Genomic DNA, 20901 nt, shown 5'->3' with positions numbered 1-20901 from the left:
CAAACATGCCAGCTGTGCATGGTCAAGTCACATAGAATCAGCTCCTTTATTACATACAGCAAGTTGAGGCTTTTGCACAGGAAATCAACATCTTTTGAACACGTAATACAGGGTGGCTTAATATGCATAAAAGTACCAGGAATATACTCATATGCAAGTGTCTTTAGTGTTGTTCTTTCAGTGAAAAGAGCTCTAATACAGAGCCAGATACAGTGTACAGTCTACATTTCGCATTAGTCAGACTTTATATATCATTGATTTCATTATTCCACTGTCAGAGAGGGAGTTACGGTTCCTGGATGGAAGTGGAAGTGCCTCCATTTTGAGTTCAGGAATGGGCGCAGTTGTGTAAACAGGGCAGTCACTCGTTCTGCGTGGAATGTTCGCTAGATAAACCGTAGCTCCTCCTCTTTCATCCTTCATCCTTCATCCTCATTTGCTTTGACCTTTCTGAAGCCCCCGTCCCACCCACTGCCCGAGTCGCAGCATGTCACTTCTTCTCTTGAACATTTGCCATGAGAAGAGTCTCCAACTGTCCTGAAAAAGAGTAATTATCCGCCGATGGAAACAAGGGTCAAAGTGCACAGGAAAAGTAGATGGGAGTAGGACAGGTGGTCAAGGAGGGATAGTGGCTCTTCCTCAGCAGGTAAGAGGGGCTTATATATTTGATTGACAGGGGGAAGATCTCTAGACATAGGCAAAAAATCTGCTTGGAGCTGCAGATTCTGGGGGCTTATACTATCCAAGGATTGGCAGGGGACTGGGCAGGGGTTGGCATTACAGTGCAACGCTAAGCTCAGGTGTAGCGTGGCATCTCGCACTGTTCACAGCGGTTGAGTGCAGGGTGGTTAAGGAAGGTGCAGCTTTCACAGTTCCACTGGGCGCCTTCAAAGTCCTCGTCCCTCTGGGGCCCCGGCACTGGCTTGGAGCCCTGGTCTCCTTCTGACAAAAACCAGAGAGAAACAGTACATGAAAAGCCTGTTTATTCATGTGATGAAGAGCATAATGCAACAACAATTTGAGTGTCATCAACTCAAGGCTGCAATTAACCACGGCTGTCGCTCAACAGACGTGTGTGAGGCACGCATTCAAGCATCAACCATTCATGTACAAATTTTAATAGACGTGGGCATTCACTATGAAGCATCTAGTTTCCATGCCAACACAATTGTGGAGGCCAACACACACCAAAGTCAGTTAAGCTTTTAGTCTGTTTTCAAACAAAAATGAATCGAATCTTGAAAGAGCTTGAAGCCAAGTAAGACAAACATGAAAGAATTGAGGACTTGAAAGGTCTTCATTGGATTTTGAATCTGTATCTTGGCAACACAATAAACGTATAATCCTACCCCAACTATGGAAACATGTATTTTACTTATCTTATTTATAAATATGAAACTGGCTCACTACTCACTTTTATGTCCTGCTTTTGGAAAATTCTCACCTTTCTTCCCCGGTTTGGGCGGCACCACGGGACCGGGCTGAATGTTGTCGTAAAAATTGTTCATTGCTTTTGGGTCAATCTTCCCTGTGGAGGAAAGAAGAAATCAGATACAGAGGTTTGTTTACAAGTGCCCATCCCAGCCAGAGATCCAGCCAGTCAAAATTCCAGCCGTTCTCCTTGAACCGCTTGACTGACTCAGGCCTCGTGTTCAGATTGACATTAGCATTGAGTGAAAAGTTGCAGCATTCTCATTTATTGCAATAAAGAGGGCGAAAAGTTAGAAAGTCTAACCTGGCTGAATTTTTGCAGCATTGTTATGTGGAATGAGCTTTAACCATTGAGCTGTCAGGATACCTGTCATCGTACTGTTAACCTCAGGACATTCGAGACAGCAGGTGAAATGAACGCTGCTGTGATGACATGGTAGAGTTGTAAAATCCTGCCTCAGTCTGTATTATAAATGACGATGCAGAGGTTTGGACTCTCCTTGCATTTTTTTTTTTTTATGTAGCGCTGTTTTCAGTTTGAACAGCTGCTAGGGCAATCCTTGATCCTACAATAAATAAGTTCATTCAAGCACAAGTTGACTGCAACATGAAATAAGGTAGCTCACCACCTGGGGGTTTATATAAACATTGCAAAGCTTTTTGATGAGATTAACAGCAATTATCATCATCGGATTTTAGCATCAAAAAGAAATATAGGCCTCAGAGATACAGGTTTAAACTAAGATAACTGGTTATACTGTTTTATTTCTGCACCTGGATGACATTTTCTACAAAGGTAGGTTTTTGGGCTCAATAAACCGTTCTGTGAGTGTATGAAAGCCAAGGCTCGCTTGCACAAAATATGCATTTTAATTGGCTGTTTGTTGTGAGAATGACCACAACTGACACAATTTGTTTAGAGGCAAATAACATCTGTTCATTTAACCAAAAAAAATAAATTTTTATATATATACACACACACACACACACATATACACACACACACACACACACACACACCAGCCCCTATATGCTCTATTCTGCAATTGACCACGACCCCAAAAGTAGAAACAGTTCAACGAATGTTTCCAGTTCTATCAACATTAAGTTATCAGTGTGCAAATGTGTTTGTTATAAATAAGGGCTGGGCATCTTTACAGTCCTCTACACTTCAATATATGCTTTTTGTATTGGTACTGTAATTATTTAAAAAACACCCAGTCATTTTGCTTATATAACTGTATTCCTATAATAAGGACCTTCATTTCCTGTAGGACACTTGTTAACATTGTAGGAAAAAAAAGACAGCACATCTATGAAGAACAACTTCAAACTGAGGCACTGACCCAAAAAGCAGACAACCCTAACCCCATTTATTCACAGCAGGTTTTTGATGAAAGTTTCAGTTTGTATGTACTGAGCAGGCCATCCTCAAAAACTAAAATGGTGTTCAAAGACTCAGAGGGTAGTGATTCTACATACAGCAACTGATGTCCAGGTGTTTCAGCTTTACCAAAGGAAAGCAAAGAAAAAGTCAGTGTTATAACACTTACATAAATGACATCTCAGCCAGTGTCAAATTTAGAAGACTCAAACAAAGCACAGTGCCAATGTCTCATGAGACCAAAACTGAACTTTTTGGACATCTTCCTGAATGCTATGTCATGCTACAGAAACACACCATCCCAACCATAAAGGCTAATGTGGCAGGACCATGCTCTGAAGATGCTTGACAAGGTAGAGGGTCAAAAGAATAAAGCAAAATATAAATAAATCCTGGTACCATCTGCAAGAGAACTAAGACTTTTGAGATAGTTTACTTGAAAGACCATGGCCCAGTGACACTGGGCTGATTGCAAGTAAATTGGTCACTCTTGAGCTGGTTGCAAGTTACACTGTTTCATCTTTAGTCATCACCATTAATGGTGAAAAGATAAAGAACTGCAACTTATTTCTGTACACCATGAGTTATGAGCATTTAGAGGTAGTGTTGTTATCAATTATGCAATCAACAAGGATCACGTACCAGCTGCACACTCTCAATCATAGAGTGCTTTCGCAGACCATCCGGTCATTTCAGAACGCTTTGTCTATATGCAGTCAGGCCTCCAGACCAACTTTTTTAACCAATGTCCTGTAGGGCTCTGCAAAATGACCAAAACCTCATAACCCAATATAGGTCATTTCATATTGTGACAATGATACGTATCCCAATATAGCACATTTTAATTCAAAGAATAAATAGTTGGTCCATGTGTATGCTTCTCTGTTCTTTCTCAGTGCAGGCGGGGTTGAGCCCTCTGTGTTTGTGCAGCGCAGCAGAGGAGAGACAGACCGTGGTGGAGAGCTGATGACAACTAAAGTCGTAACATTACGTTACTATAAGTGCAAGAAAAGCTTATTGAGTAAAAAGCCAAGATGAGTAATTTATCAATGTAATCCACGCAAAAGTTGGACAGACTCCAAATGACTAAATATATTGCCGTAAAGAGTGATTTGCATAACAACGAAATAAACAATAGAACATAATATGAAAACGGTCTACGTTTTTCTAACAGCACACAATATTTCAGCATATCACACAGCCCTACTGTCCCAGAACCATCCTGAAAAACAAGTTTAACCATCCTGAAGGGAATGTAAACTTTCCTAAAATCAAAATGTTGTTTCTTTGCTTTGAAAGGCAACACAGGGTTTGCCTGGGGCCCAGATCACTAAATCCACCCCTGTGGATGATGAATATTTTCTCTAACGATCTAAAAATTAGAGATGCTGCTTTCAGTAATTGAAACTGTGCCTTTGCAATCGGCTAGTTACATATATCTGTAGCTTACTATGTATGCTGCCTGCTGTGGTCCTGCTTTTACTCCTGATAACCCCTGTGGTCTGGAAAGACTGTAGCATGTTGAGTGCACCAACTTCTCCAGCAATCTCTCTTATTGCATATAATTGCTACTGATGTTTGTCTAATTCTTCCCCATTGTTAGTTTGATTAGTTGTGAGTTGGTAATTCATGCCTGATGAAAAATGCTGTCTGCTGCGGAGCTGCAGAGAACAGCAGCTCTGTTTTCCTCTCCAGTACGTTCATATTTTAGAGAATGTAATTAATACATTCCTCATTAATTATGTATTATTTAACCCCCCACAACCGATCCCTGCTCATAGGAATGCAATTTGTATGTTTAAGGATTAGATTATAACAAAAAAAGACCACAATAATATATTGAAATCATTTTAATGTATACTTTAGCTAATATATTCACATAGAGCCAAGGCAGCACTGTTTTTTTAACCAGCATAACATATCTGCGAGGTCCTGACAGCAAGCCCTTTGTGACTGAGGGAATAGATGGACCGGAACTGCAGGAACATTTCAGGTCACACTGAGTACACTGCCAGTGACAGTAACTACAGTAACAGCATTAGAGGACGTGCTCCTTTGTAGTCAGCGCTCGGTTCAGTTTGTCATTTGCTAAGCGATAGTTTTAAATAAGTAAATAATTATGTTTAAAATCCCTTTCGTCCCGGAGGTGTCCTGTGGAAGAACTCTGTTAGTCCCTAACACATTTTGTACTGTCCCCCAGATGACGGGACACTGATAGTCTTGAGCCCTGATTCAGTGAGACGCAGCCTCATCCATCACTTTAGACCCAACTCTGTCTGCTTTTGGGCCTGGCTCTTTTAAGATCGATGCTTTCAAATAACTCAGAGACACACTTCAAAAGGTTTATGTGTGGGATTGTGCATTTAAGTGTGTGTACATGTGGTGTGTGTTTGTATACCTCTAGACTGCTGCAGATCTGTCTCCTTTAGGGTACAGTTGATATCAATCTGAAGCTGCCTGTTCAGACTTCGCAATCGGGTCATCTCTTCAGGCTGCAGCAGGTGCAAACACACAACCCAATGAAATTAGACAAAAATAGGCAACAAAGCATTCCCTCCATTCAAAGTCCTCCTACTAGTTAGAAACAGTACTTTGTATGATACAGTTTAGTTTAGTTTATTTGGATCCCCATTAGCTTTTACCCAGGCAACAGCTATTCTTCCTGGGGTCCATGTTAAAATAAATACAACCAATTACAATTACAATATAACATAAATGCATACCTAAATAGAACCCCCCCCCCCCCCCCCAGTAAGTACAGTATGTCCTATTACTTATTATTACTCACTCTTGGAATAAGACTGGTGGAGTTGACTCGTCGAAAGCGCCTTTGAAGGGCGTCATATTCCATGTTGTTGACTTCGGCCTTCAGCTGCTCTAGTTTCTGCCTCTCCATCAGCAGCTCCTTCATTAGACGCTCCATCCTGGCCCGCTGGTGGAGGAGGAGAGCTGGGGAGAAACACATCACACAAAATACTGAAAATGGAAGCAATACAAAAATGCAAAAAAAAAAAAAAAAGACTATAAAGTGCTTCCAGAAGGTATTCACACATTAACTTTCCCCACATTTTGTTGTGTTACAGCCTTATTCCAAAATTAATTACATTCCTTTTTTTTCCTCATCAATCTACACACAAAACCCCATTATGACAAAGTGAAAAAGCAAATTTAAGGCACCCTTGGCAGCGATTACAGTCTCAAGTCTTCTTGGGTAGGAAGCTACAAGCGACATTGTTCTCTGCAAATCCTCTCAAGCTCTGTCAGGTTAGATGGGAAGCGTCACTGCACAGCTATTTTCAGGTCTTTCCACAGATGTTCAATCAGGTTCAAGTCTGGGCTCTGGCTGGGCCACTCAAGGACATTCACAGACTTGTCCCAAAGCCACTCCTTCGTTGTCTTGGCTGTGTGCTTAGGGTCGTTGTCCTGAAGGTAAACCTTCGCCTCAGTCTGATGTCCCGAGTGCTCTGGAGCAGGTTTTCATCAAGGATCTCCCTGTACTTTGCTCGGTTCATCTTTCCCTCGATCCTGACTAGTCTTCCAGTTCCTGCCACTGAAAAACATCCCCACAGCATGATGCTGCCACCACTATGCTTCACCGTAGGGATGGTATTAGCCAGGTGATGAGAGGTGCCTGGTTTCCTCCAGATGTGACGTTTGGCATTCAGGCCAAAGAGTTCAACTTTGGTTTCATCAGACCAGAGAATCTTGTTTCTCATGGTCTGAGAGTCCTTTAGGTGCTTTATGGCAAACTCCGAGCGGGCTGTCATGTGCCTTTTACTGAGTAAAGGCTTCCATCTGGCCACTCTACCATAAAGATTGATGGAGTGCTGCAGAGATGATTGTCCTTCTAGAAGGTTCTCCCATCTCCACAGAGGAATGCTGGAGCTCTGTCAGAGTGACCATCAGGTTCTTGGTCACCTCCCTGACCAAGTTGTAGAAACATACAGTATCAAGGATATCAGTGGAAACAGGATGCACCTGAGCTCAATTTTGAGTGTCATAGCAAAGGGTGTGAATACTTATTTCAGTTTTTTAATTTTAATACATTTGCAAGAATTTCTAAAAAACCTTTTTCGCTTTATCATTATGGGGTATTGTGTGTAGATTGATGAGGGGGGAAAGGGGATTTAATCAATTTTGGATTAAGGCTGTAACATAACAAAATGTGGGGGAAGTGAAGGGGTGTGAATACTTTCTGGATGCACTGTATATATAATCTGAGCAATTATTACATCAGATCTCTGCATCGTTGATACAGAGCCAAGGAAAATTTGACCTTTTTAAAACAGGAGTAGCAATTACCAGCTGCTATTAAATCACAGTTTGGTATCAATATTTAATTGAACTTTCATTCCTATTATAAACACAGCACAATGTGATGCATTCCAACTAGGCTTTTTAACAGGTGATTACATCAAAACCTAATCAGACATGCATGAATATCAAGATAATGTCATATGATCTGTTGTGCATTCACTGTTACCTCACCAACAAGGGTGCAACTCTTGATAATTGTCTAATATTACTACTACTACTACTACTACTACAACATACTAATTTAATCTTGCAATTATTTGCTTAATTAAATCAATTTAGTTGTTTAGTTCATTAAATCCCTGAAAACAATGAAAAATATCTGAAGGCTGTGCATGCTGGTGTGTCACAGATGGCACAGAGAAGCATCTGCAGACTGAAGCAGTTCTGGTGAGCGAGCAGAGCTGTGTTCCAAAGGTACCGCAGTACATATTGCCAAAGTTGCAATAAACATCACAATCGTCTACACTCACATTCTAAAACAACACAATCTTATGATCTATTTCCATGATTACAAGCATGCCCAGTTCACCAGTTACACTGAAATTGCCATAATAATGCACTTTGACGAAGTAAGTGATATAACAAAAGTTAAGGTAATGCTGAATCTCGTAGAGCTAACCTGAATGTGACATGCATCTCAACAAGTTCATTTGTTGAGCCATAATTTAGCCACCTTCTTACACGTCACTTACCCAGAGTCTCACCCCTACTACTAGAATGAAACTGTCTCTGACTCTGTTTCTTGTTAGAGAGGTGTAGGATTAGGTTAGAGACTTTAAATGTAATGGAAATGCATTTCAGGCCTGTGTTAATCCAATGCACGTACTGAATAGCTGGTGTACAATTGTCGGAGTTAAACAGTCACTTCCATTGCTATTGTATATATTCAGCTATAGTAATCATTAGTAATTAAGTTATCTTAATTTGAATGACAGGTTCCCTGCTGTGACATCTTCTTAATATTAAAACCAGCTAAAGGCTTTCTAAAGCAGTTATGCTGTAATAAATGAACCATAATCATGTGTTCTAAATTTTTATGCCGAGATTTACATTTTTAATCATTTCTTAATATCAGTTACTGGGTTCACTGATAAATAATAATCAGTATTGGTCATGAAAAAAAAAACATCAGTGCATTTACCTACAAATGATGCTTAATGGTTTCATGAGGACCAGAAAGCTAACAGCTATTCTTAGACTAAAGACAGCTGTCTGCAATCTTTAGACAGTCGAGGATATCCAGCGTCCAACAAGAAAACACAAGTGCCATAGAGTCACACACATGCAGAGCATTAGATTTAAAAAGAAAATCTCTTACCTTGTGTGTAGGCATAGTCATCAGAGCCTGAGCTTGAACGTCGGGGCATTTGCTGAAATTGACTGGTGACATTCCCTGGTAGAGCAGAGATGGGCAGGATAGGTGGAGGGGCAGCACTGTGCTCCCCTTGGTCTACTATGTTGAGAAGCGACTCTGTCTCTCCAACAGGGGGTGAGCTGGGTGGCTTCTGGACCTGGCCTCCTGGGGACACCTTGATTTTGAATGTGTAGGCCGGCTGGCCTGGTTGAGGAGAGGAAGCAGGCCGAGGCCTTGCAGGACCCTGGTGCTGCAGATACATCCCAGGGTGGAAGGCTCCCGGGCCTGGAGTTGCACTCATACTGATGGCCCTTGATGGGGAGCTGGGTGAGGGGCTGGTGGCCATGTAGAGCGCTCCCTGGGGGTGGCTGGTATGCACAGGAGAGTTGCTGCGAGGTCGTGGACCTTCTAAGGTAATCTCTATCTGGTTCTTGAGGGGCCCTTTTGTGTGGAAGGGCCTGTAAGCAGGTTGCTGTTGCTGGGGTTGTTGCTGGGGGTGGTAGGACATGCTGGGAACGGTCGGGGAGTTAATAGGAAGGAAGACATATTGCTGGTGTTGGGGTTGCGGCTGGGGTTGTGGCTGGACCTGATGCTGCGGGGAGCTGTAAGGCGAGACATATGTGGGAGTACTGTAAGGGGACTGCTGATGCTGATACACAGGTGCCCCTGGGGAGGGCCAGGGTGCTGGCTGTGGGCTCTGGGAGGGTGAAGGTCGAATATACAGGGTGGTGTTGCTGTTAGGGTAGAGCCCAGGAGGGATCTGCAGAGCCTGCGCAACATTGGGTATACTCTGTGAAAGTGTGACTGTTATAGGGTTCATAGTATAGCGTTGGACGGGTGAGTATGTGGGGGACATGCCCGACATTGTGGGTGGAGGTGTGGGAGTGCTGGCAGAGCGACTTTGATCGTTCATGAAAAAAGGATTGTAACCTGGGGAGGGGGCCATGGTGGCGGGGGCTGACAGCGGCTCGGGGTAAGTAGGTCGCTGGGGTTCAATGTGACTGTCACTGGTGCTGTGCACTAGGGAGCGTCCAACTCCTGCTGCGCCTCCATTTGCCTTGCTTGCATCTGAGCCTGGCAATCCAAGGCTAATGTGTAGCATGTGGTTTCGATTCAGCCGCCCCTCCTCTGGACTATGCTGAAACTCTTCATACAGGTATCTGTTACTCTCCTGAGCCAACAGATGGCAGCAGAGATCCAGGTTATTATTGTTCTGTGAAAGCAACAGAGAATATAACAGTCAGTTATGCAGTCAGTTTGGATCAGTGGGAGTGTTATAGTGCCAATCTTGTTACTGCAGGATCATACTAAATCTAGAGTTATGAAATACCACATTGACATAATTGTCAAACCAAAGCAGTTTCAGCCCATGCAGGAGTTGTGTGCATACCTGCAGAAGGTACTGTGACACTACCACTTCTGGGATCTCCGGGAAACGCTGCTTGAGGTCCTGCAGGATGTGGTAGTCGAGCTGAGAGCCTCCCTGCGCCATCCTGAGCCCACACAGAGTCAAGGAGCCCGGAGCTGCTAACGCTTAACCACCCACTCTCGTCTCATCCCCTGAAGGTGCAGAGATGACAGACAACTGAAAAATAGACCTTGGAGGTTCAAATGTCATGCAATAATCCTACTAACACTATTATACTGCTGGCCTTCCAAAGGTCTGCCACACACCCTGTGTGTCAGCAGTAATTGCAGCGAACATGATTGTATACTCTGTGAGAGACATAAGAACCAGAGTTTTCAAAAAGGGCAGGACGTGTGCATCCATGAGGGGTGAAACAGCCAAAATATATATCAGACAAACGCCAAGAAAACACGCCAACGTCACTGGCAATCATTCACATTAGCAAACGAGTGCTAGCAAGGTGCATGTCAGTGTGGTGTTGTTTGTTTAGCTGCACTGTTGCACCGAGCAACGACGACATACCATCGCTAGCTTTAGCAGGCTAGTTTATCAGCATCAGCTAGCCTCCGAGCATCACTCACACAAACAAAACAACCACACCGGTGTGCGGTGCGGCTGCGGCAGGAAACAGCATCACCATTATTTGGAGGTTGTCCGGCGCAACCAATCCAGCAACATGTTGCCTCTTAACAAGCCTTCATGTTTAAATAAGATTAACTCCAATTCGTCACCTGACTGCCAGCTAACTTTGCTAACAGCTAACCGTGGTCAGCTGTCACCAGCTCGGGTGTTGATGGATTAGCGACCCGAGTTAACGAGTGACCTGATCAAACTCACCGTATGATACGAGTCTCCTTCATGTCTCGGACCATAGCGGATAGCTGTAAGGTCTGGGATTTGCTGCGCCGGGTTTAGCCAGTTATTTGCCTTGGCTGTATAACTTGTAGTTCCGTCAGGCCGCTGAGCTGCAGAGGGGCAGGCTGTTTATCGCGATAATGTCAGATTTTCCCGGACCAGGAAGCTGTTCAAATCGACAGGAGCGACGCTGACAACAGTGCGCATGCGTGTGCGCCGTGCCTCTCTTATAATATTATTAATGTGGGTTCAGCCATAGACGTGTGTCTGTGAGTAGCCTACAGCTCCTGTAGCTTCTCCTCGGCCTTTAAACAACTGTCATCTCTAACTCTCAGTACGTTTTTTTATTGATAATTGGAATAAACCGTGTATCTCGTGGAGAAACATTACTTTGGTCCTTGATCACGGGTGATTTAAGGTGGGAAATGGTTTGTTGTCCTATTTTAAACAAATATTGTATTAACAGAGTTTGGAAGGTTACTTTGGAAATGTAATAGGTAACAGATTACTAGTTACCCTATTTAAAATGTTATAGGTAATGTAAGTATTTCAATTACTTAATCAAAGTGACGTAACTTATTACATTTGATTACTTTTCTCATTTCTAACGAATGTTTTCAGCTGTTAGGGTAAGTGTACCCATTAAGCCCAACGCAATCTAAGTTCTGGTGTTTTTCATGGATACTGACATGATTTATAAGGGAGATCATTTCTTATGAAGCAAGATTTAACTCTCATTTGAAAATGTATTCATTAGTTCTATAGATGTTGGAGTATAACATAAAGATATTTTTTGAAAACAGTCTAAAGTCTGGCATGGGCTTGATGTGACACCATGTCAGCCCACGTTTGCTCCAAATGAGGTCAACGTCATTATTTATCTACAAAAAATGAAATGTATTGTTTTCAAATAATTAAAAACAATAGGCTAATATATGTATTCAGTAACATGTTAAATATTAAAAAATTAGGAAAACCCACCTCCTGAGCAAAATCTTAAAGGTCTGACTTCAGATGTAACCCCCTTTGTAATAATCAACATTTTCATAAGTAACTGTAATTTAATTAAACTTGTTTTTTCTCAGTAACTGTAACGGGGCCCAACATTGTGTATAAATAATAAAGTGAAAGAAGTGTCCTTCAAGATTTTACATTGAATTTACCCTGCTAAAGAAGTGTGATAGATAGATAGATAGATAGATAGATAGATAGATAGATAGATAGATAACATTTCAGCAGCTAATCATATTCCACACCCACAAATCCTAAAAGGTCTGACTCCACACCTGCTTTCATCGGTTTGTTATTGAACTCAACTATAGCACTCTAATGTGCAATATTTTATAGGAAGTACATTTTATTTGAACTATCAAAAATACTCACAATGAATGGACTTTGAACTCCTCTAGCATGTACAAAGTTTCCTTTTACCACTCTTGTATGACAATGACTCCATTATTAAAGAACGTCTTTGGGGAAACAAAAAATCTTCTCGGATATTTTACAGCAGCTGGCATCCATATTGTCTCATTACTGCCATCTTCTGGAATTAGCCCTTCTATCAATTTCCATCAACCCTGTTCTATGAAAATTAAATAAATATAACTTTAAAAAGGGAATAAGAGACTGATGTGGTTTAGGAGATAATGTGATATAGTTTGTGTTGTACTGCATTTGTTTTACTTTTTCTTTTTCTTTTTTTACCCATGTCCATTTATGTTTTAAAAAAATATATTTTTTAAATTGAATAAGCAATATTGCAAAGCAACTTAAATAATCTGGCAATGTCCACAATGTTTGTCAAGAGATGCCTTTTATAGCTTTTTTGTTTTTAGATACAGAGAGAATTATAGACTGTCTGAAGTTCAATATAAAACAGGTCTTTGTTAATATGATGTCTGCCCAAAATATACAGCAATTTTATTGAATTATCCACTTCATTTTGTTACACTGTGCAAATAAGACCATACTGTCTGTAACAACCAAGATCTTATGAGTCACCAAGATTGGTCCGTAGTCCGTGTATCTTTTGGTGGTTTTTCTTTTCAGGAACTAGTATTGAAAAACAAAAAAACGAGTGGTTATTTGAGTTCCGTTTTAAAATACAAAAGATTACATTGAAATAGCCCACAGGCTGTTTCTCTTTTTCGTGGTCAAAAAGGGATGAGCAGACATTTTAAACGGTCTCCTTCAGGTGACAATTAAGTGTATATACAGTAGAGAAAGGACTTTTTTATCAAACCTGAGCTTTTATGAATGAAAGGGGTATCTATCATATGGGTGTTTATGCACACTAATCTCACAAACACCTGATTACATTCAACTGAAAGCTTCCCTCATTTAAGTGACAAAGGGAGAAACCATGTCTCTGCCCCTTAATCTGCTCTGAAAGTCACAAAAGAAGAAGGGGGAAATAGAAAAGGCAGAGAATGAAACTTGCATGGTTTTACCCCTTTTACACCTCTGAATATTGGGAATTATATTTCCCTGAACTGCTTCAATTAAGGGAGCAATGCAGTGTGAACAGCTGCTCAACTCGACTTAACAAGTTTATAAGTAATTTAAAAGATGTGTGAGTGTCATAGAAAAACCTTTTGGGGCTGATTTTTATTAACCTCTACAAAACACACATGTATATTAGTGATTCATTTTCATACCAGTTTATGTGCCATGTTCAAAAGTTCAACAATGTGGAAGTGCATACTTCAGAAAGATGCAATGATGGGATGTAAAAGTACTTGTTATGTGTTGTGGCCACTTGAGGGCAGCAGAACAATTCAGTGTGATGATGCTCATGTCTCTCCTCTGGTGTCAAGTGCTATAACAGAGAGACTAACATGAAGGAGTATTTAGTGTTTTCATTGGCTGATGTTTTTGCATCTCACATAGTCTGTCCATAGAAACTGAGATGGTTGCTAGGGACAGCTTTGTTGCACTGTTGTAATGCATTGTTGCTAAAAAAACCCCCCCAAAAAAAACAACTTTCTATACAAGTCACTTCTCTAATCTTAATTTTCAACAATGTTGGACATTCACATGAGTAACTTCACTGATTGAGAAAAATGGGAGTTAGCCAATCTGTGCAGGCAACCTCTCTGATCTCCTTTATTTTCATGAATATTGGACATTCATACATGTAACCCCAGTGATTGATCAAAAGGAGTATTCACAAAACTTTTTTCCCCATTCGACTCAACATTTACTTTTAACATTAATGGCACGAAGATATTTCAATGCACACATTTTCTCTATTGTATTTTAGATCTAAATTGCATTTAAATATAATTACATCTCAATGTTAGGTTTGGATCCCTGTCAACTTCTGATTAATCTATAGACCAGTGATTGAATGAAGAAGTGATGAAGTGACTCAGACCAACAGGAAAAGGGTACATTGGTTCTCTTCATTTCTATGTAATAGACAGCAGAAGTGGATTTGCCTGAAGTTCAAAACTGTACTGTACTGTAAACCAGTAGTTACAGTTACTGCTTCACTTTGATTGACTTGTTTTCATTTCCTGGTTGATTTTTCACCACTTTTCGTCTATGCTTTTCATTAGACTATGATATTTTTGTTCCAATTGGTCATTATAATTTTTATATTGTACTGTATATATTATGGACCTATACATTTTTCAGACTGCACTTTTCTTTTCTAAAACACCATTTTAACATGTTAAAATATATTTATAGAATGAATGTAATGAAAATGAATTACCCTGAATTCTTAATCTTATACAAAGGAAACCCATATATGGTCAATCTGAAAGAAGAAAGCAAACGAGATTGAATAAGATTTCTCAATATTCATATGGCAGGGGAAAAAAAGCTCAGATTAAGAATGAAAACCTTACTGTGACATCACTTATTTAAAAAAACTAAATGAAACAAGCAAATCACACGTTCACTTACTTTATATTTTTAGCTGGAATGAAAGTAAAATGTCTTGAATAATCATTAGCTACTGTTCAACAACTAAAGATGGATCCAATGCTAATCCAATGTTTTTTGTGTTTGTTTGAGGTTAGACAAAAATTGAATTTCAATGTAGATTACAAATTGGTACACAGGATATTACTCTTTTTTTTTAATTAAATTGATTGATTTATCTATTTTTTGCATTTCATGGGGTCTTGCGGTGTAAGGGACACAGGAGAATGCTTTAAAAAGCCAGATAGGATGTATTGGGGTAGCTGCGAAGGCACCGCCCTTACGTGGCTGGTCCTGGTTATTACTGAGGGAGACATCTGAGTCTCATGGGGGACAGGGAGGCAGTGTATATCAGAGCTGGCCCTGATCCCTCCTTGACCCTATGGTAGCCAGGAAGGCAGCGTTCTGTCATTGCAGATCCCGGTGGCTTCCAGGGTGGGTTACCCAGGTTAAGCCTGGCATAGGGTCCCTTTGACATAGCAAGAAGGAGCTGTGAGACCATGAACTTCAGACCTGACTGGCCAGGCTAGGGCTACCTGGTCTATGGTGGTCAGGTGGTACGTATGCAGCCCCCCCGGTTTTGACTCTAGGAACAGCACATGGGGTGTGGTGGTCCAGAGTGGCAGGACCTTGATTGTAGCCTAGTCTACAATCCAATCTGAAATCTGTACTTTGAACTATAAATTTAATTTAATTTAATTCTAGATTTCTTTTGGGTAACTTTTAATTCCAAGATGTGATTTTAGGGTCAGTCTAAATTCCTTTTCTGGAATCCCTAGATTTATCTTAAATGTTAAGATCTGTTTTAGACACATCGTCAGTTCCTCAGTTGTGGGCCTCAGGGTCATCTCAGACACTCTTATCTGAGAAAGGCCCTGTTACTGCAACAACAGACTGCGAGGCTCGAGCATCATTCAGAATGTGGACATGGAAAGTACTTATGGTAGATTTGCTGTTTCACACATTTTTGTTTTTAGCAAAGAGAGTGAAAGGACATTTATATATAGAAACTACTGCAAAACAGAGGTTTGTCTTGGCTGCATTTGGAGCTAACAAAAACTAGCTGTTTTCACTAGGGGGCAGTGCGAGATCCTTGAATTCTGCACAAGCACTAACTATACACTTCAGAGATAATATGAGGAGGCAAGCTGAATGGCGTGTCTCACAAGAAGAATGAACATCATGGTTTAATTGTTTTAACAGTTGAGGAGACAAAACACATCTTCCCTCATGGATTCTGCTGATTAAGGCAAAAACAGTATAATGAATGTCTAAATTTGCAAGGCCAGAGGATATGATCAACTGTTTACTGGTGCAAAATCATACAGGAATCATTGAAACATAATGGTCAGTGTTGTTAAGGGACTGTGGTCAATTATAGACAAAACCATTGTTCATTGTCTCTCTGTGGGTTGTCAGAAACAATGCCAATCAGCTGATAGGGCTGTCTTTAGGTTTTGAATAACAGAAACAACACAGGAAGGAAAGAGGGCATTTTGACTTTGGGCTATTGGACCACATTTATGGACCAAGTGATTATTTTCAAAGAGAGCTCTGTGGCCATTGAATACAAATGTTTTTAATCATATTCATCCAGTTTTGTCATTTTCCAGATAATACAGAATTAAATTACCTTTATGTGTACAAAAGCTCTTCTCTGTCTTTTGTCTAAAAAGGTTCACAGTATGCCTTTAAGAGTTTGGCCTGCTCTGTCTACAGGCGGCACCTGTTCTGTGGTGGAGCTGCTTTTCCTCCTCTTGACAGCTGAGCACTCAGCAGTCACAGCTGGGAAGTTAAGACATTGCTGACTACTTGTGTAGTTCAAAAGAGAAACTGCTAAAAAGCAAACCTCACAGAAATAAATACTACAGATTTAGGAGACAGAGTAAATCCAACCTAAAACATTCAATTCAATTATTCAATTATCTTCCCAAAAACAAATATATGTGTCGTGTTAAGCTTATAGGGCCTGGTATGTCACCTAAACAGCATCTTACAGGCCGGTGCTGTTGTCTGTCAAAATAGACTGCTGTCCAGGAATAGCACACCATGCTGCATCTCAGTGGCATTCTTCTATTTTCTAGGAAATATAATGGAAACATTGCACTTTAAGTGAGATGAAAAATGCCATTGTGTTTTGGGGACTTTTTTTGTTTTCCAAAGTGCCATACAGAGTCATAAGTGCATTAATTTTGTTTTTTGCATGTTTGCTTCTTATGCAGGATGAATTGTACTGTATGTGAGCATCATTGTAGTAAGACACTACTGATCAGATGATTCACTTAACTTATAGTCACTTTAATGCTTGCACGACCAACAGTATTAATATCAACAAATGTTGTCCAAAAAGGTGAATGAGCTCAGTTCATCAGCACTAGAGCCACAATAGATGACACGGACAAAAATGCATAAACAATAAGTTAAAGCACTGAATCTTATAATAACGACCATGTGAATCCGTGATTGACACAAGTGCATAAGGATACTATGGCTGATGATGTCCATTTAAAAAAATGCATCTCCAGATTTGGAGAAGAGATTAAGGTCTGTTTAAATGTATAACATTGCTCAAGACAAAACAGTCTTTGCTGAGCTTTTGTGGTGATGCCTGAACTGGAACTGGTTCAGTAGAGGTGTGCAAAGCTGGCATTGCTGCATCTATCCACCGACACACGCAGTATGACCTGCTGAGCCAGTGTACTGGGGCTTCAGCAGGGGGTTTGTGGGCTGCACCACCTCAAACATATTCACAGGGGTGTCAGGGCCATGCTACAGCAGCTGAGGCCCAGTCTGACTCAGGTTAGCTGTCCTTACAGTCTTGATAAGTTTCAACAGCTGTGGTGCTATTTAAAGCAGCCCCCTTGTTGTCCCTGATGCCATGCAGGACTCAGAACAGAGGAGGACGGTGCCCCTCCACCCTGAGAGTTCACAGAACAGACCCCCACTAAACTCATCCCCTTAATCTGAGCAGGAAGTGAATAAATTAAAAATATGTCTGAAATGACAGAGCTTGTGCAGTTTCTTACAACATTGATTTCTTGCAGTATTCAAATGGGGTAAATTTAAGTTTGCCCACATTTAGATACAAATGATTTAAAAAAAATCTGTTTCAAATGGCCCAGAGACAAAAACATACAGATGAGTGAAAACTCCTTGCTTGCTTGGAGGCAGTGTGTTTAACTTGAGATACATTAGCAAAGTATATTATATTACAACTACATTTACAGTATGTTCATTTTCTACTCTAAACTGTGGTTTAATAAGAAAATACCCTCTCTTTGGAAACAAAGACCCTCCAATTGTTCCTTTACATTGTTTGATCAAAATAATTTCTTTTTCTCCCACAGAGTCCTGTTGTGACTCTCAGATTAAATTTCTAAGTATAGTATTAGCTGGAGCTTTGCCTCTTTGTTAGGGGTTTCCCCAAACCTCAACGCCTCTAACTCAAAACAATGAGTGTTTGCTGAAATATGTAACTTTTACTGTTGACCCTGACATTTACTCTTGACTTGTTATTTCCCATAATAGTTTTCATGTGTTTCTTGTATTACAGTGTGCCAACCAATATTTCTGTCATGTCATAATTAAGGCAGTGCCCAAAAAATCTCTGACAGCAAGATCAATTAAAGCTTTGGCTGCCACCTCTAAAACATTCCTAGAATACTGAAATACTGAAATTGTCTGCATGAAGCCTGCTTGGTCACTGAGTCAGCAGCTGTGCATGGAGCCATTAGAGCAGACAAAATGTGTCAGGGTTTCTATTTACATCCATCCATAGTGAGAGAATCACTTTCTTATCCGAGTTTAAAGGAAGACTCACCCACTGGGTAGTGTATCCTCGCTATGATAGGTATGTTACTGTAGGCTTATATGTGTAAAATGTTCGGTGTTGGAAATATGGAGTCTGACTAGATATAACCAACTGCTTTTTTTCTTTTTTTGAGGCTCCTGGCATGACGATATCAGTTCCAACCGCCATTGCATAGCAGAGTAACAGCAATATCTAGGTTAGGCGGGAAAAACAAAAGATAAGTTTGTGTCCCTCTTAACTGATAAGTCAGGAATCCTGGCTCTAACAGGCCAATGAGGAGATGTCTGTCTGCATTCAAAGCTTACTGACCTCCTAAACAGAGCTTCTCACAAAGTCTATCATGTGATGGTCAGTTTGTTTTCTTTTTTCTTCCACCCTCTGTGAAAATGTAAGAGTAAGATCATGGATTGAGCTATCAAACATCATTCATTAAAAAAAATAGCTGAGGGACCAAAACCAGAACAAAGAGCCAATAGCAGATGTTTAAAAGTATGATAGACAAGAAAACAGACACAAATATAAGATATGTAAAGGTAGCCTTTTTTCATGTCACCTCTGTATGTACTACAAAACTATTGCCCTAAATGCATAAACACATGCAGGTTCTTATAGGAATATCACAGTGAAACAATGGGATGTAGCTGCAGACACACTGTCAGACTGCCAGGACATTATACAGTAAAGTGGTGCCATAGATGTTAAAATTCCCTGTAGTCATTATTACCCCATTGGTCAATTATCTGAGTAATAGGCTAAGTAGGGTGAATTTGTAGGGTAAAGGAAACCAAATAAAAACGGAATATTGAAAACACAATAATACAACATATTAGTCCTGACAATTTCCTTACATGTATTTTTGCAGCTGCGCCTGCAGATGATCAGGATGAGACTGTGTGGGTGCGCGCGCACGCGTACGAGGCAACAGCTGAACCTGTGGCAGGCGCGCGTGGAATGCTGTATCCGGTAGAAAGTAACGGTACTTTTATGGAAACGGCACACCGGCACCTCACCAGCAGCCAGTCGACTTAGTGCATCGAGTGGTCGCATCTTGGATTGTCCTGCTTCACTTGAGTTGAACTTCTTCCGGTTTATATCTGCCTAAAGGATTAAAACAATCAAAACCAGGGGGACGACAGCTCACTGAGGAGGTAAAACTTCCATTTTATAGATTATTTAGTAAAAACGGATCCGTAAAACAGTAACATAATCTGTTCAACATTATGTAGCAAGGTCAAAGACTTTATTGAACTCAACTTAGCCTTAAACATCATATTTCTTAATATAGACAGACTTGTACACCAGATAGGCTACCTTAAAGTGGATGTCAAGTTGATTTTCTATTAAAGTGAGTTACAGTTTATTGTCACCGGTCCACAGTATGTGAAAGCATACAGAAACATAAACAATATCATTTCGTTTGGTTAGTATAGGCTTTATCAGTTGTCAGAATGATGAATTAGTTCATGAATTTATCTCAAGGATACATGTGCCAAACTCTTGGTTTTTCTGACACACACTGTCATGATATATTGTGCCAGCTGTGTACAGAAATAGGACATCACTAACCTAAAATGTTTCCTGTAACTGGAAAAGCATTTCCACAGTTAATGTAGGAGATGTCACACTTTCACAGACCTTCACCTGATTCAGTCAAACTTAAGAAGATTTTGAAGAGAGGAACTGATTCTCTTTAGAAACAACAAACTAATGTATATGTTTGATAATGTTTTCGTTATCAGCCCAATTAGGAAGTCAGTATCCCTCAAAGCACTAAAACCATATTACACTTAATACTACACATGCTATATTTTTAAAGATTATTTAGTTGTATATTCTCAGAATCAGAATATTGTGTTCATCAATGAACAAAAGTTCAGAATTGTTATTCTAAATCTGACGTCCAGGTTACTTGAGGTTCGGAAATCAAAATGATCATTACCAATAAGCAAGCTTCCATAGTTGAATATATAGTAGAATATCAAGCACCACGATTATCAGATTAATTTAGGCTTATTTTGCTTATAAATTATTTTTTTATTGTTATTATGCTTCCAAAAGCTCAGTCCCATTTGTAAATCATGTGTGTTTACATTACTATACACGTGGAGTCCTTCAAACTGTACTAGAGTAGAAAGTAATACCACTAAATATGTTGTTAAGCTGTTCAGAACACTTTTAACCTCAATAGGGTGGGGATAGGGTTAACATTTAAGATGACCACACCTGCGGAGCACATAGTGGTCGCACTTCACTTCACTGTGATATTGGATAGTTTTTGGCAATAATATGAGCCACACTGTAGGATATAATTATACATTTCCATACTGAAATGGCCAAGCTCCTGATTAACAGCATCACGTCACACTAGGCTCTTTATACCTGAATGGAAAAGGTATTGAGGACAATGAGCA

General features: G+C 40.3%; 2 protein-coding genes across 4 annotated transcripts in view; one reads left to right on the top strand and one right to left on the bottom strand.

The window, feature by feature from the left end:
• Positions 1 to 20901, top strand: part of tmem47 (transmembrane protein 47) — a 118323-nt gene that overhangs the window by 7157 nt on the left and 90265 nt on the right. The gene's annotated exons all lie outside the window — the stretch shown is intronic.
• tab3 (TGF-beta activated kinase 1 (MAP3K7) binding protein 3) lies at positions 30 to 10870 on the bottom strand. Of its 3 annotated transcripts, none has more exons than XM_053321708.1 (7): positions 10732 to 10870; positions 9877 to 10046; positions 8451 to 9699; positions 5604 to 5764; positions 5214 to 5307; positions 1415 to 1528; positions 30 to 942 (listed from the first exon to the last, which is right to left on the bottom strand). In XM_053321708.1, the coding sequence occupies exons 2-7, from the start codon at positions 9976 to 9978 to the stop codon at positions 797 to 799; spliced, it is 1866 nt and encodes a 621-aa protein (XP_053177683.1). In that variant the 5' UTR covers positions 9979 to 10046; positions 10732 to 10870; the 3' UTR covers positions 30 to 796. The 3 variants fall into 3 exon arrangements, with proteins under 3 accessions (XP_053177683.1, XP_053177681.1, XP_053177684.1); XM_053321706.1 differs by having other exon boundaries at positions 9877 to 10071; positions 10732 to 10864; XM_053321709.1 differs by having other exon boundaries at positions 1445 to 1528; positions 9877 to 10071; positions 10732 to 10864.

Source organism: Scomber japonicus, chromosome 7 (genome assembly GCF_027409825.1).
Source record: "Scomber japonicus isolate fScoJap1 chromosome 7, fScoJap1.pri, whole genome shotgun sequence".
In the NCBI taxonomy this organism is placed as follows: Eukaryota; Metazoa; Chordata; class Actinopteri; order Scombriformes; family Scombridae; genus Scomber; species Scomber japonicus.
Note: the sequence above shows the minus strand (reverse complement) of the source record. Positions and strands in the feature narration are given on the sequence as shown.

Coding starts and splice junctions, on each gene's coding strand:
- tab3 (XM_053321708.1), bottom strand. CDS start 9,978: ATGGCGCAGGGAGGCTCTCAGCTCGACTACCACATCCTGCAGGACCTC. Junction 5,308..5,603: donor CCACCAGTCTTATTCCAAGA/GTGAGTAATAAT, acceptor CACCTGCTGCAG/CCTGAAGAGATGACCCGATT. Junction 1,529..5,213: donor AGATCTGCAGCAGTCTAGAG/GTATACAAACAC, acceptor TTTCCTCCACAG/GGAAGATTGACCCAAAAGCA.